The sequence below is a fragment of the Canis lupus genome, chromosome 14 (assembly GCF_003254725.2).
Source record: "Canis lupus dingo isolate Sandy chromosome 14, ASM325472v2, whole genome shotgun sequence".
Taxonomy (NCBI): Eukaryota; Metazoa; Chordata; class Mammalia; order Carnivora; family Canidae; genus Canis; species Canis lupus.
In genome coordinates this window covers 60,073,051-60,087,151 of record NC_064256.1, presented here as the reverse complement: position 1 = coordinate 60,087,151, position 14,101 = coordinate 60,073,051, and the positions used below count along the sequence as shown (strand labels likewise).

The following is a 14,101-nucleotide window of genomic DNA, read 5'->3' as shown; positions in this document are numbered from 1 at the left end:
GCTTATATAATCAGTGTCACAGCGTCTCTGCCTAGACCAATAATAAATGTTCGGGCTCTGCACTAAGTGAAAACCTATTCTCCAAGACTTTCACCTTCATAAAGATGGGCTCATAAAAATCGAAAAAAGAAAAATTGGAATGTGGTCTCATGAGGATAAAAAGGCTAGTGTTAATAATTAACAAGGAGAGTGAAGTGGAGTCAAATTAGCCATAATAGAGCCCAGAGTGACTGGCAAAGTCACCTCTCATTATCAAAAAACTCATTAAGAAATGAAGAAGTGGAAATCCCGCTGGGTTATTCTCACACTTGGGCTGTATCAGAGATTATTTTTCAGATTTCTTTCAAATGAAGAACTGTTAGGTCACCATATTGTATATGAGGTTAATCTTCAAGCTTTGAAATGTGGAGGGTTGACACCTGCGTGTTATCCTTCCGCAAGCGCTTAAATGAGCTGTGCGTCTGAAATCCACGAATTGGTGTTTATAGATACATCTGTCCATACGTCTGCCAGGAGCGACGCCGGGCGGATGCAACTTCGGGACTCGAGCAGGGCTGTGCTCGGCCTCATTTTACAGGCAGGCGCTCTGACACATGCGGAGACGACCACCAAAATGCGACAGTGCGTTTAACTCCAATCTCCAGGGCTGACTGAATTCGAAATTATATGTCAGAATGTGTTTTGCTAGACTGGGTAGCAAATAAAAACGCAGGAAGTCACTAGCTTTTTTTTTTTTTTTTTTTTTTTTTTTTGAGTTCTATAGTGTTGCTCTAGATTCTTTACTATATGTTGACACTTTAAATTCCTAGTCAGCTTTTCCTGTTTTTATTTTCTTTTTAAGATTTTATTTATTTATTCATGAGAGATACACACACACAGAGACAGAGACACAGGCAGAGGGAGAAGCAGGCTTCCTGTGGGGAGCCCAAGGCAGGACTCGATCCCGGGACCCCGGGGTCACGCCCTGAGCTGAAGGTGGTGCTAAACCGCTGAGCCACCCGGGCTGCCCTGCTTTCTGTATTTTTGTAGGACTTAATGCCTTCGAGAAAATAACCTCTGAAATGCCTCTAAAAGGCCTGTGTGTCTTTCACAGTAGATTTGCAGAAACCTCTGTAAGTCCCGAAGGCCGTGAGCATCGGGAACCCTACGTCTGATCACGTTACAGCCGTGCTCGGGTGTTTTCATCACCCAGAGCAAGCAGTGGGGGACGTAATCCCGGCCAGAAGGCTGTCCATAGCTGGAATAAAATGACAGACTTTTCTGTTTGGCTTTAATATCAATCTCGTAAGAGATGGGAAGCTTGAGAACTGCGGGGCTGTGAGTCTTCTTTGTCTGTCTCTACCCTCAGCCTTGGTTAGTGTTTCTTTTGTTTTTCCCTGAATTAATTCTGCAAGAAACAGGCCCTGAATGCCTAAAATTTGCAAATCCCGTCACCTTGTAGAAACATGTATCTAAAACCGTTCTGGCCCTTGAAAAGCATACCGTCTAGTGGAGCATATGCACACACTCACTGTGATGCGATAGTTACTAAAAACGTTAACTCCGTTATGCGTACCGTGCGGTGGCGTCTTTAGTTGTGGTTTGAAGCTTAGGTCTGTTGGATCTGGAGTTGTTGTCTACAGTGTAGGAGACGTCATAACACCAGGGCTCTCACCCCTTAGGTACATACGTAGGTAGATTATTTTTAACAAGTGCACCAAGGGGAAAGGAAGAGTTGCATGTGGTTTTAGGAGGTTGTTACGCAAGGAAAATGTACAAATTAAATATTACCAGACTGTATAAATTTACCTATTGGGATTTTAATTAAAAGGAAAATAAAACCCAATGTGTTTCCTATTCTACTTAAGCTTGAAAAGTGCACTCTCAGAGTTTCCTTTAGGCGCTGGATGTTTGATGGTGTTTATTCAGTATTTATTTTGCTATTGATTCAGTGTTTATTCACTCAAACATACATGTATTGAGGGCCTATATAATGTGCCAGACTCTTGGCTGGGAGCTACTCGGAGATCTCAGGGGATTTTTTTTGTTTGGTTGTGTGTATTTTCTTCCTTTTACGTAAGTCTGTTCTAGGCTGCAATCCTCCTGACGTTCCTCCTGAAGCCCATGTTCGTGTTTCCAGTGACGGGAATCCTCATTATGTGCACTTGTTAACGCGGAGAGTGGCCTCCTAATTTTCTGTCTTAGTCCAGTGGGCTTTCATTGTGCAGGGCGTCTACAGTTTGTAGTCCCTCGAATACTTGTTGTTTCCTGGCAAAGTCCTGGTTTTTATTGTGGCCGGTGTTGTTTGTTTTGTTAATCATGTGTTCCTGGTTTCCTTCTGAAATGCCTATTTAGAATTTCAGTGGGGAAGTCACTCTTCCTAATAATCCACTCATGCTGACTAATTGGAATGGGGTGGCACAGTATAATATTGGATTATACGGACTCAGGAGTCAACAGCATATTTTTACCCTAAAAAGAATACAGGAACTCTTTTATCTGCTTATTCTTCATTTATCCAGTGACTATTATCTCAGCAATTGTCATTAATTGGATCATAGTTGAAATTCTCAGTCGAAATCTTACTATTAAAAGCATATGACAAGTTCCTTTGTGAATGTAAGACTCTTTTTGGTATGTAAATAATCAACACTAGTTTATTAATTATTGGGATGCTCAAAATAATTGGGCATCCCTAGTTTACCTTTTATTTAAGACTTTTGCTTTCTTTTTGCCATTTCTAATTGTACCGTTGGACTGGATGTCATTGATGCTTCATTATTTTCTGACAGGGTGATGTTTGGAAATGTGGAACCTTTTGGGGGAAAAAAGATTATTTAACAAAGTGGATGCTGGTCCTCCACTTACATTCTTGTAACCACTACTCCAGACTCCTTCTGAGCAGTCCTTTCTGCTTGCACACGTCAGATATAATGTCAGAAGCATTCTTGGATACGGCCGCACTGAGAACTTGGCTCTTGCAACGAGCTGTTAGAATGGGTGCCTTGGAGAGGCTTGATTTGGACAGGTGGCAAGCCCCGAACCACAGCCTCTCCTTACTAAGCCAGATGGGGAAGATAGAAGCGCTCGTTCTGATGCCTGGGGTTACATGTTAAGAGGGCTTTTGACAGTGTCTGATAGGAGTGGAATGCAAACTGGCATATGGGCAACTGAGAAAAAGAGGGTACATTTCCATACGCGTGTGTAGTGTCATGTGTGTTTCTGTAGTCTTACCTTTCGACACCAAGCTTTCTCTTCTCTTTCCTGCCCCCTCTGCATTTTTTCCTTATTTCTCCTCTTCTCTCTTTCTTTCCTTCCCTCTCTCCTTCCCCTTTCTGGAGTCTAATGTCCGAAGAAATAATACTACCAGTTGCCAATTTTCTAAAACTTTGGAAAATGGGTCTGTAATCTGATTCTTAAAAAAAGAAAAACACTCACTGAAACATGAGCAGGCTCTGGGCCTACCATGCAAAGGCTTTTATAATTTGTTGTGATGATCCACTGAAAGATTATAATCTTTAGGTAGGATATTATAGTTTTATATGTTGGCAGCCCCCTGCTTTGAGATTTGAAGAAGGTGGATTGACAAAGGGAAAATTAGGACCCTGAAGACAAAGAAAGAGATGATCGTACTAATCAAGGCAAGAGATGAGAAAGTGAGAAGTAGGGCAACAGCAGTGGTGATGAAGAGAGGAAGGGATGTGTTAAGGGTATGAAGGACACAGAGTATGCTGGGTGATGGGCATTAAAGAGGGTTCTTGTTAAGATGAACACTGGGTGTTTGTTTAAGTGATGATCAACACATTCTACTCCAGAAACCAATACTGCACTGTATGTTAACTACCTAAAATTTAAATCAAAAAAGAAAAATACACAGGTCTTGATTGCTAATTGGATGTAGAAAGTAAAGGCCAAGCCTTGGTACAATCACCAGGTACGGATAGAGTGATCTGGTGGCCAGTCTCTATTGTGACTCCCATGGTGGGAATACAAGAGAAGCAGGCTTATTTAACACGTTAATGAATTCAGTGTGTATCAAGTGCATCAAAAAAGAGAGGTCTTGCTAGAAATACATTTGAGTCATCTGGGACTTAATCTTAGGATCATTATAACATTTAATAACAACATTGAGTGTTGATTCTCCTATGTGCTTCTTCATTTTAACCAACTAAGTAGGACTTAATAGCCAACATACCTAATCTCTAAATGTATAATAGAGCATTTGAATGATGAGGTAGGGTACTCATTTGCAGATGTAATAATTTCCTAGGTGAGCGTGTCTTGGACTAGTTAGACATAATGACGGCACTTAACGGCACCTACCGAGATGTAGAGCCTGTGGGTCTTTCCATTTTTTTATTAGTAGGCCATATCAATTAAGGGTTAAGCTACGGTCTAGCTGTATAAAAAGGTAAAGTTGCCCAGTTCTTTATGTGTATTATGAGCACATGAAATATGTTCACAGTGTTAATTCATCTGTCAGCTCATTCAAATGTAATAGTTTTCCTCAATCTCTTGACTTTTCATAGTGTAGATGAGTTTTTCAAAATTCTAATTCTAAAAATATATAATTCGTCTAAGATGTGGAGTAATGCATGTGTCATTTACAAGATTTTTTTCTACCTCAAATGATCTCCAACATTTCTAGGTCTTAAAAGACGGTGACATGCTGCCGATAGGTTGGGTGACTGTATGAATGGATGGATAGATTTATGGTAATTGACAGTAATGTAAATTTAGGGGTGATGGTAATATAATCTTGGGAGGTTAAGAGGGAGCTTTTAATTATTGTCTATTGTTCTGTTGTTTTATTGTCTAATGACTGGATGACTTCACCACATGTCCCTAGATTCTCTGTGCCTCCAGCTTCCATATTGGTAAGATTGAAAAACATAATAGTGGTTCTCTCACGGAGTTTTTGTGATGATTTCTCAATCATTAGCAGCTGTGCTTGACACCAAAAATGCTGGTGAGGAGGAGAAGGAAGAGAAAGAGAGTTCCTAAGTGGAAAACCAATAAATTCAGATACGGGCATATTTTTTAATTTGCTTGCCACAATAATTTAGGTGGTTTGAGTGAGAATATTTCATCCTTAAGTTCAACATCCTTATTTAGGCGACATTTGGCAAAAGGAACTGATCTATATAGTACCTTCTAGCTCTGTGATTGAATCTCCAGGAATAAATAAAGCTCCTTTCCGTGTGCTAATGAAAACATCATTAAGATAACATTAATCTCCTAAATAGGACATTTATCTTTAAATATGATTACCGTTCCCACTTTAATAAGAAATCTTTTAGCATATAGATAAGCCAGAAAAAATTATTTAACCACAGAAAAGTACTAGGCCATATTAACTAGAAATAGAAAAAAAAAAAAAAGTGTTGTATTTCCCTCTGTATTTAGAATTGCTTCCCACCCCACTTTTATGTGTCTCTAGTTTTCCAGCCTCTGACAAATTCCAGAATCAGTTAAAACAGTGTTCATGCCACTGTGGTAAACGTCACATACTTTGCCTAAATTTTAAAACACTGTTTAACGTTCAGGGTATTTTTGCCCTGGAGAAGATTCTGTGGGGAAAATGGCACATTCAGCTGAGTACTTTATAAGGCATTACTTTAAAATTATTAGTTACCAAATTTCGTGTATAAGCATGTACAGCTATTGGGATCCATAAAAGTGAATGGGATTGCTGAGAGACCTTTCTTCACCTTCCACCTCTGCCACTGTAGTCCAGGCCGCCATCATCATCATCGTCATCCTTCACGTGGTCTGCGGCAGTCAGGCACCAAGCGTGAGCCTCCTTCTGTGCTTCCACCCTCGGTCACCCGCTCCATTTTCCACCCAGCAGCCAGGGATAGTATATCGTGTCACTCCTCTGCTTAATAATAATAAAAATAATCATGCTTCCCTTGTACCCAGTAAATCCCATACTTCTCACCACGTCCTACTGTCTAGACATACTCTTGAACTATTCTTTGCCCTCCCTCACGCTGCTCCTGCCACACTGGCTTTGGCATCCTTCTGGAAGTACCCCAGCTCATTCCTTGCCTGTTCCCTCTCATGCTAGCTGTTCCCTCCACCTGGAGATCTTTCCTCCAAATCTTCCCTGTCACTCCCTGGCTCCCCTGTCACTTAGGCTCAATAAAAATATCATCTCTTCAGAAATACCTTCCCCAGCCATGATGGGATATGTTTTAATGAACATGTTTTCACTTTGAAAGTCAAAAAAAAAAAAAAAATCACTACTGGGTTTAAGATATGTTCACTTGAAGGAGCTCAGTGGTTGAGCGTCTGCCTTTGGCTCAGGCCATGACCCCGGGGTCCCGGGATCGAGTCTCACATCAGGTCCTCGTGGGGAGCCTGCTTCTCCCTCTGCCTGTGTCTCTGCCTCTGTGTCTCTCATGAATAAATAAATAAAATCTTAAAAAATAAAGATATGTTCACTTGAGAAACAAATACGTACCATCATCTAAAAAATTACGCATTATTTATTATTACTGAACATTAGTATTTTCCTATAGATTCTCTTTCATAGGGCAACTTAGACACACACCGACTGTCTCTGTCTATTCAGGCTGTATTAACAGGACACCAGAGACCGGGTAGCTTATAAACAACAAAGTTATTTCTCACAGTTCTAGAGGCCGAGAAGTCCAAGGTCAAGGTACCCACAGGTTCAGTAGCTGGTGAAAGTTTGCTTCACAGATGGCCGTCTTCTTGCTACACCTTCACATGGCGGAAGAGTCCAGGGGTCTGGTCTCTCTCCTACAAGAGTACGAATCCTGCTCACGAGGACTCTGCCCCCGTGACACGATCACCCCCCCCCCCGTCCCCACCATCACATTGGACGTTAAGATTTCAACACGCAGATTCAGCAGAGGAGTGAGTGGGTGGGACGAGCAGTCTGTAAATAACACTGACCTATCTTCTAGGGAAATTACGTCCAGTGCGTGGAAAGCGTCTACCTTCTAGTGTAGGGAGGTGCACCTTTCCTATTACCAATCTACTTAACAGCCCTATCCTGACGGCACAAATTCTACGACTTCCACAGCTGTTTCAGGCAGGATGTTCCATAGTATCTAACACATTAAACACAAAGGGACACCTGAAAAATGCATGTGATACGCTCTTTTTAAAGATGCATATAGAAAACTGGATGACTTACAAGAAAATCCACAAATAACTGAAAAGTTCATGAATCAGAATAGACATTTCCAAGGCCACAGTCATCCTGCTGGTGAATTAAATAAGTGTATCTCTTAGAAGTAATCGCGCTTAGCTCTTAGAATCGAACGCGTGGAGCTCTTCCGTGAGGTGCCGTGTAGCACAGGGATCGTAACTCCCTTCTCACGGGCGTGTGTCAACCCGTCATGTTATCCAGCAGCTCCCTTGAATCTCTAGCAAGTGGTCATACGCCTCACGTGCTAAATCGCTTGGAAAGTAAACGCGTCCCACCCGCCAGGAGGATTTTGCAGAGATATAACCTGTTTGTGTTTTGACAGCCGTTATCTAGGAGGTTGATTATGCTTCTTGATTAGCTTTCACGATATATTCCATATGAGGAGCAAGATCCGTTATCATCTGTATTTTACCCATCCTTCTGCGCCAGACTCTTTCAGGAAACGTTTTTTCACCCCTATTTTCCCCAAATGCCTGATAATGATCCCTCTGACAAACGCTGTTTCTGCTTGACTGTTTCAGCACTTTTATGTAATGGAAAATTTCACAAACATTTGCAAGAAATCTTTGTGCCCTCGGTTGTCCGCTACGTCGATCTCATGGAGTCCTCCATCGCCCAGTCAATTCACAGAGGGTTTGAGCAAGAGACATGGCAGCCTGTCAAGTAGGTATCCTGCCAAGTGTCCATGGAACATCTGTCTCTTCAGTCCTGACCTTATGACTTTACACGTGGCCCATCTGTAGTTATTGCTTATGGTGGTCCCTTCCCACGTTGTTTGTTTCTTTACAGGAATATCGCCAACAGTCTTCCCAATGTAGCTCTTCCAAAAGTTCCAAGTCTGCCTCTTACTCTTCCACAGATTCCTAGCTTTTCTACTCCTTCATGGATGGCTTCTTTATATGAGTCCACGTGTGTATCCCTCACTTATTTCCTGGTGGTGTGTTAGCTAGTGCATGGCCTGGGCTGTGTTCTGTGCACCTGTGTTCAGATTGCATGGCACTTATCATCACTGGTCGAGGAATACTATGTTTTGGTTTCATTTGAGTTTTTTAAGCTGTTGAGCTAAGCTGAGCAAATTGACGATAAATGATACAGATTGGGGGAAAAAAAAAAAAAACACTCACTGGTGTGATGTAGTTCCTATGTGACCTGTAGGTCGGAGGTCATTTTGTGAGTCAGGTTGTAGACTTCTGCCTGAAGGATCTACCACAGTTCAGGCGATCAGTGTGGCAAGAGTATATCTAGGCACCGTAGCGGCGTTGCCACTGCCCACATAGTTCCTCTTCTACGTGTAGAAAACCATCAGAAGAATAGTTTCAAGAATATAGTGTTTTCTTTTTATTTTATCTTAGTCACACTTGTAAAGAAATAATATTTCAGGTTGCAGAGAAGCGATTGCCCTTTATTTCCTAACACCAGCAAGTTCTTCATTTGTGCTTTCATGTATCAGTTGATGCACTTTGTTATTTTTAAATAATCCTTATAACATAAAAACAGTATTTATCAGCTCCATGTTGTGATAAGCCCACCTACCGCAGGTGTGCGGTAACTGAGAGTCACTACAACGAAGAGGGCACAGGCTTTGAAATTCGAATTTAGATCCTACTTTAGTAATCATTAAGTCTTTCTTAGCCTCAGTTTCCCCAGTGCCAAAATGGTTATGACACGTAATTTAAAGACATTTTTGTGCAGATAAAAAAGAAAAAAAGGATGATGAAGAGTGCCTGGCACACTCTGAGCTCTCAATAAAAACTACCTTATGGTTTTCACTTTTACTGCCATCAGTCATCATTATTCAAAACGGTATAGTTTTCAAAAGTATGAACCTGGGATCCCTGGGTGGCGCAGCGGTTTAGCGCCTGCCTTTGGCCCAGGCGCGATCCTGGAGACCCGGGATCGAGTCCCACGTCAGGCTCCCGGTGCATGGAGCCTGCTTCTCCCTCTGCCTGTGTCTCTGCCTCTCTCTCTCTCTCTCTGTGACTATCATAAATAAATAAATAATTAAAAAAAAAAAAAAAAAGTATGAACCTCCGAGCAATCAGATGAACTCAGTACTAGTCCATGCGTGGCCAAGATCTCATATGAAGTCAGCTAGAAAGAATAAAATAACTAGAAGAAAAATAGCTCCCACTCATTGAGCATTTAGTAGTACGTTCCAGGTACAGTGTCAAACCCGTTATCTCAGTTCAGCCGTGCAGTAACCCTGGGAGGTACATGTCCCTGTGCCCATTTTACAGTTAAGGAAACTAAGTCACAAAGAAGTTAAAGGCCCCGAGGTCCCCCAGTAAGTAAGCGGCAGAGGCAGGCTCTGAACCGGGCTTGTCTGCCCAGCGCTGTCATTCCCCTACCCATGTGCTCGGCCTCGGGAGCATGTGCAGAGCCCCCCGCCCCCGCCCCGCCCGGTCCCCCGCCACGGCTGAGGCCGCCCCCCGTCAAGGTGCACACCCTCAGGAGGAGACAGAAGACGGAAACGGAGAAGAATAACTTGGAGAATAGCTTAGCGGCATTTCTCCAAGTGAAACGTCATCACTGGCCCGTGACAGTTATTAGGTCACGCGGGGATCTTTCTCTTTCGGGCAAACGCTTTGGGTGGTTACAGGGTACGGACTGGTGTCTGCGTGCTTGGCAACTATCTAGCAAGTATAATGAATCTAAGTTTATGTGTTTTTTGTGCTTCTTAATACTGTTTTGCAATTTAACTGCTCTTCTTCCTCACCCCTCACCTGTTCAACACCCTGGATTTAACCACGAGCACTATTATGGGCATTGCCTGGTGAACTTTAGACTTCTTTTTTGGTCATTATTATTTTTTTTAGCTTTGAGATATATGTGGAACGTGAACCTCATTTATTGGGAGTCCCTTTTTAAAATGATCTGCATTTCAGGACAGGAATCATGACAGATCGTGGCTTTGTAAATAAAGTGCTCAGACTTTCATCATTCTGAGGAAATAAAAAATATGTTTTACAAGGAAATCACTGTCATCTTTACGTGCCAGGATTATCAACATTAGGCTCTTCATCGGGGTGCTCACAATTACTTGTAATGTTACGATGTAGTCACTAATTTTGGGGGTTCTGGGTGGTTTTTTTGGTTAAAGATTTTATTTTTATTATTTTTAAGTAATCTCTACCCCCAGGGCAGGGCTTGAACCCATAACCCCAGGTCAAGGGTCCCATGCTCCCTAACTGAGCCAGCCTGGTGCTCTCAGTTTTTTTCACTTTTCATTTTAAAGCACTAATTATAAAGTTCCTCAATGTCTTCCTTCTCCATGTTTTGTTTGTTTGAGTTTTTTGGGTTTTTTTTTGTTTTGTTTTTTTTTTAGCTCCAAAAGTAGATGCCAATAAGATGTGCTTCCTACTGGCATTTTTAGGAAATTATCTGAGTCCATTATTCATTTTTGAGTTCTTTAATCTGTTCATAATACTTTCAGAATGGGTCACTGATTAAAAATAATTTTAAAATGAAAAAGTTCTGAGTAAATTGCAGGTTATGTATTCCAGCTCAAGAGAAAACCTACTTACATTTTTTTATCTATTTAATCATAACAGACACTTGTTACCTTAATTACATTCCCAATTAAGCACATTTATTGTTCCAGAGTCTTACCATAGCATCAAAGAACAAAAGAAACATATATCCATAGTCTCTGTAAAGATTTAATTGTCATATGTTATGAGAAAGTCTGTTTTCAGTAGAATTCCACCTTCAGTATTTCAGATTTTGTTTTGATGATGGTTGTGTTGTTTTGTTATGCTGTTAAGAAAACACACATTTCCAGTACCTACCTATGTCTCTCCAAAGTGAAAACTTATTAGATTTGCTTCTTTAACCAATTAGGTTCAATTACTCTTAAAATATAGATCCTCTGATTTACCACATGAGCACTGTGGGTATGTAATAGAGGCTTTGCCTTGTCATTTTTTTTTTCCTCTTATTTTTATTAAATATATGGCAACAGGGAAAAATAAACACAGTGTTTTTTCTAACATTTTTCACAGCAATGTCTACATGATGTTGTCTGGTTCCTTTGTTTCATGGTACGTTGGGGGCTCCGATTTTTAAGGTGAAGAGGTATTGGGGTAAAGAGCTGTGGGTGGCGTTCAGGGCTCTGCCGCATCGGTCCTTTGAGGACTTAACTCCGAGCACGTCTTGGCTAGGCGAGGAGACCACGAGGAATCACTGGCAGAAGGGGAGACGGAACACAAAGAAGGTTGGCGACGCAGGAAAGATGCTGAGCTGCAGGTGGGGAGGGAAATAGCTTTTAATTAAACGAAGAAGGAGGTGATTTTTTTTTAAAGCCAACTAATTAAGATATATTTAGCTAAACAAAGTGGGGATTTAAAAGAATTTTATCTTTATACAAGTTTTCCACTGTGCTCTTATGATACACTATTTCATTTCTCTATTTTTGTTTCGAACACTGAAAAGACAATTTTCAGCTCAGTGTCTGTCCAGCATGGACGGGAAAGCTGAGGAGAGGTGAATCACACGGCACCTTTTTCTCCTTTTGTTCTCTTCTACTATTAAGTTTCAGGGTCTTCTAACATAGGAGCATTTTACTTTCAAATCATCTGTTTCCCTATTAGGCCAGATCCTTGCATGATGGAAAGCAGTAGTGTTATCCCCTGCCCACGTGCCCTAGGTACCGTGCTACCAGCCGCCTTCATGGGTGGCGCGAAACTCCGGTCCCCCGGAGTAATCTTGGCACAGCCGTGAACGCATAGCGCATCCGGGCCCCGAGTTCCAGAGATGGGATGACCCGAGATAGGTGATTTGGCTCCCACCCCAGAGCACCCTGGATGTCCTTTCTCTGTTAGACTCTACCCCGTACCCGGAGGCTCCATTAGGAGCTAGAAAAGTCACGAAGCATTTCAAACCAGGTGTAAGGCTTGTTCCCCTACTCAGCTTGTTATTTCACTTGTAGTACCTGGTCCCCTTCTCCTGTTGCTGAGAAATGTGAGCCCCCCCCGCTCCGTACACTCCTGTCTGTAGACGACAGAAGCCACCGGGATGAGCACAGCACCACGTGTGCGCGAGTGGGAGAGTAAAGCTGCCGCGGCTGTCATACAGACTTTCTTTCATAAAACGTACTCTTTTGAATTTCTAGGAGGAAATATTTCTGTATTTGTATCCTACACATTGGTTAAAAAAAAAATATATTTGTTTTTCCTTGTATCCTTGGGCTCCTTTTCCTCAGTAAAATATCCTTGTGCATTCAGGCCCTGTTTATGACACCTTCCTACTATATTCATCTCTATTTTTGGGGGGAGTTGCCTTATTTATTAAGATGTGAAAAGAGATTTAGAAGGTGGAATAAAGAAAATATCGACTGTTAGAGATTTTATGTGTTATTTTTTCACTAATGGCAAACGGTACGGAAAGGGAAACGACAATGTATTGGCCATCACGGTGGAAGTTCATGACGCTCTTCATGTTTCCTTTTTCTTCCAGCAATGGCTCGGCAACATCAGAAGACCTTTTTTGGAAACTCGATGCACTGCAGATGTTTGTCTTTGATCTACACTGGCCAGAACAGGAATTTGCCCACCACTTAGAGCAAAGACTCAAACTAATGGCCAGTGATATGATAGAGGCCTGTGTCAAAAGGTAGACCTGTGTTTTCAAGTTGCTGCTTAGTACGCCGGCGCCCAGAGTAGCACTTGTCACCAAGTATCTGCTATATAATTGTCACAAGAAAGGTGATGTGAATTTAGGCGTAGACCTAAATTCTGGGGCCTCGTGTAACTGATAAAATTGGCCCGAAACTGTTTTCCACGCCTCCTAACACTGCCCTCGTCCCGTCTAGTGATTGTTTCTGTTTCTGTGCTGGTTGTTGTCTCTCTGGGAATACTGTGCTTTAAATCCCGAGGCAGTAACTGCCAAGACATATGGAAAAGGCCTGTTAAGTACTTTATACGTTCTGCACCGTGTCTGCGTGCTGTGAAGTGGCACTGCAAACCCAGATTAGGATCAGGGCCGTCACTTGTTCTGTTTTCCAGTGTTCTCTATCCACGTCAGATGAGTTCCAAGCATCCAGTTACATTCTTCAGAACTTAACCAGAAATAAGTGATGAGGCTTAGAATTCCCCCAACTGTGCTTTCATTTCTTTGAATAGTTCTCACAAAATCGGCTTTGTATCTCTGATTAACCAAGCATCGTTTTTCCCGTTGCCCCTTTACAAGAACAATGGGGGCAGCATATGGGAATAAACACCGGTTGGAGCGATTGAATAATCCTGAATTCTCCAAAGTTAAGGAAAATACAGCATTTAGAATAATGTTTAATGGCTTCCTAAGGCAAGGCCAGGAATTAGATTATATGATGTTTTTTTTAAAAAAAAGTCACACTTGTCGTATGTGGTTCTAATGTTTCAAATCTGTGGGTGATCTTTGAATACTTTAGCAGAAAACAATTCCAAATTGCCTGTTGCACAGTTTCTTTCAAACACCCATCTACAACTTTAGATACTTGAAAGAAAACCTAAGTGACACAGAAGAAGTAGACATTCTCTGCTGTACATTAATTACGATGCTTTAGAGTTTTCCAGACTTGTACATTCATTTATTTATTTATTTGTTTATTTACTTATTATTATTATTTTTTTTTTTTTGGTAAGCCTCACACAGGATTTATTCCACTTTAATGCAGAGATGCAAGTGGCTGTTTTACTTGGAAATTAATTCAGGCAGTTAAGTAAAACCAAGAGATTTTTCCATAAAACGTCTTATGCTAGATGAAACAAATGGCTTCCTTTGGGCAGAGATACTGTCTGCATGACTGCAGACGCTGTTTCATACAAAATGCCTCCCCAGTCTTTCATGAGACACCTGATAAAGAAGAGCAGGCCACCCCCTGGCTCCCAAACTGATGCCGCGCTCCTTATTTGCATGTTTTAAATTAGCATCTTGTAGTGTTGATTTCACTTTGACTAAGCA

The 14,101-nt window shown here is 41.6% G+C and overlaps 1 protein-coding gene across 15 annotated transcripts in view; it reads left to right on the top strand.

Annotated features, from left to right (window-relative positions):
* Nucleotides 1-14,101, top strand: part of CADPS2 (calcium dependent secretion activator 2) — a 454,345-nt gene that overhangs the window by 394,014 nt on the left and 46,230 nt on the right. For 11 of the 15 annotated variants that reach the window (XR_007402156.1, XM_049093873.1, XM_049093869.1 and 8 more), the window contains 3 exons: nt 7,684-7,825; nt 7,952-8,071; nt 12,617-12,772. Coding sequence is in view for 14 of the 15 variants with exons in the window: in XM_049093873.1 (XP_048949830.1) it covers nt 7,684-7,825; nt 7,952-8,071; nt 12,617-12,772 (418 nt within the window). In the remaining variant the exon portion in view is untranslated. The remainder of the gene's footprint in view (nt 1-7,683; nt 7,826-7,951; nt 8,072-12,616; nt 12,773-14,101) is intronic. The other 4 variants (XM_025477139.3, XM_025477137.3, XM_025477135.3 and 1 more) reach the window with 1 other exon arrangement.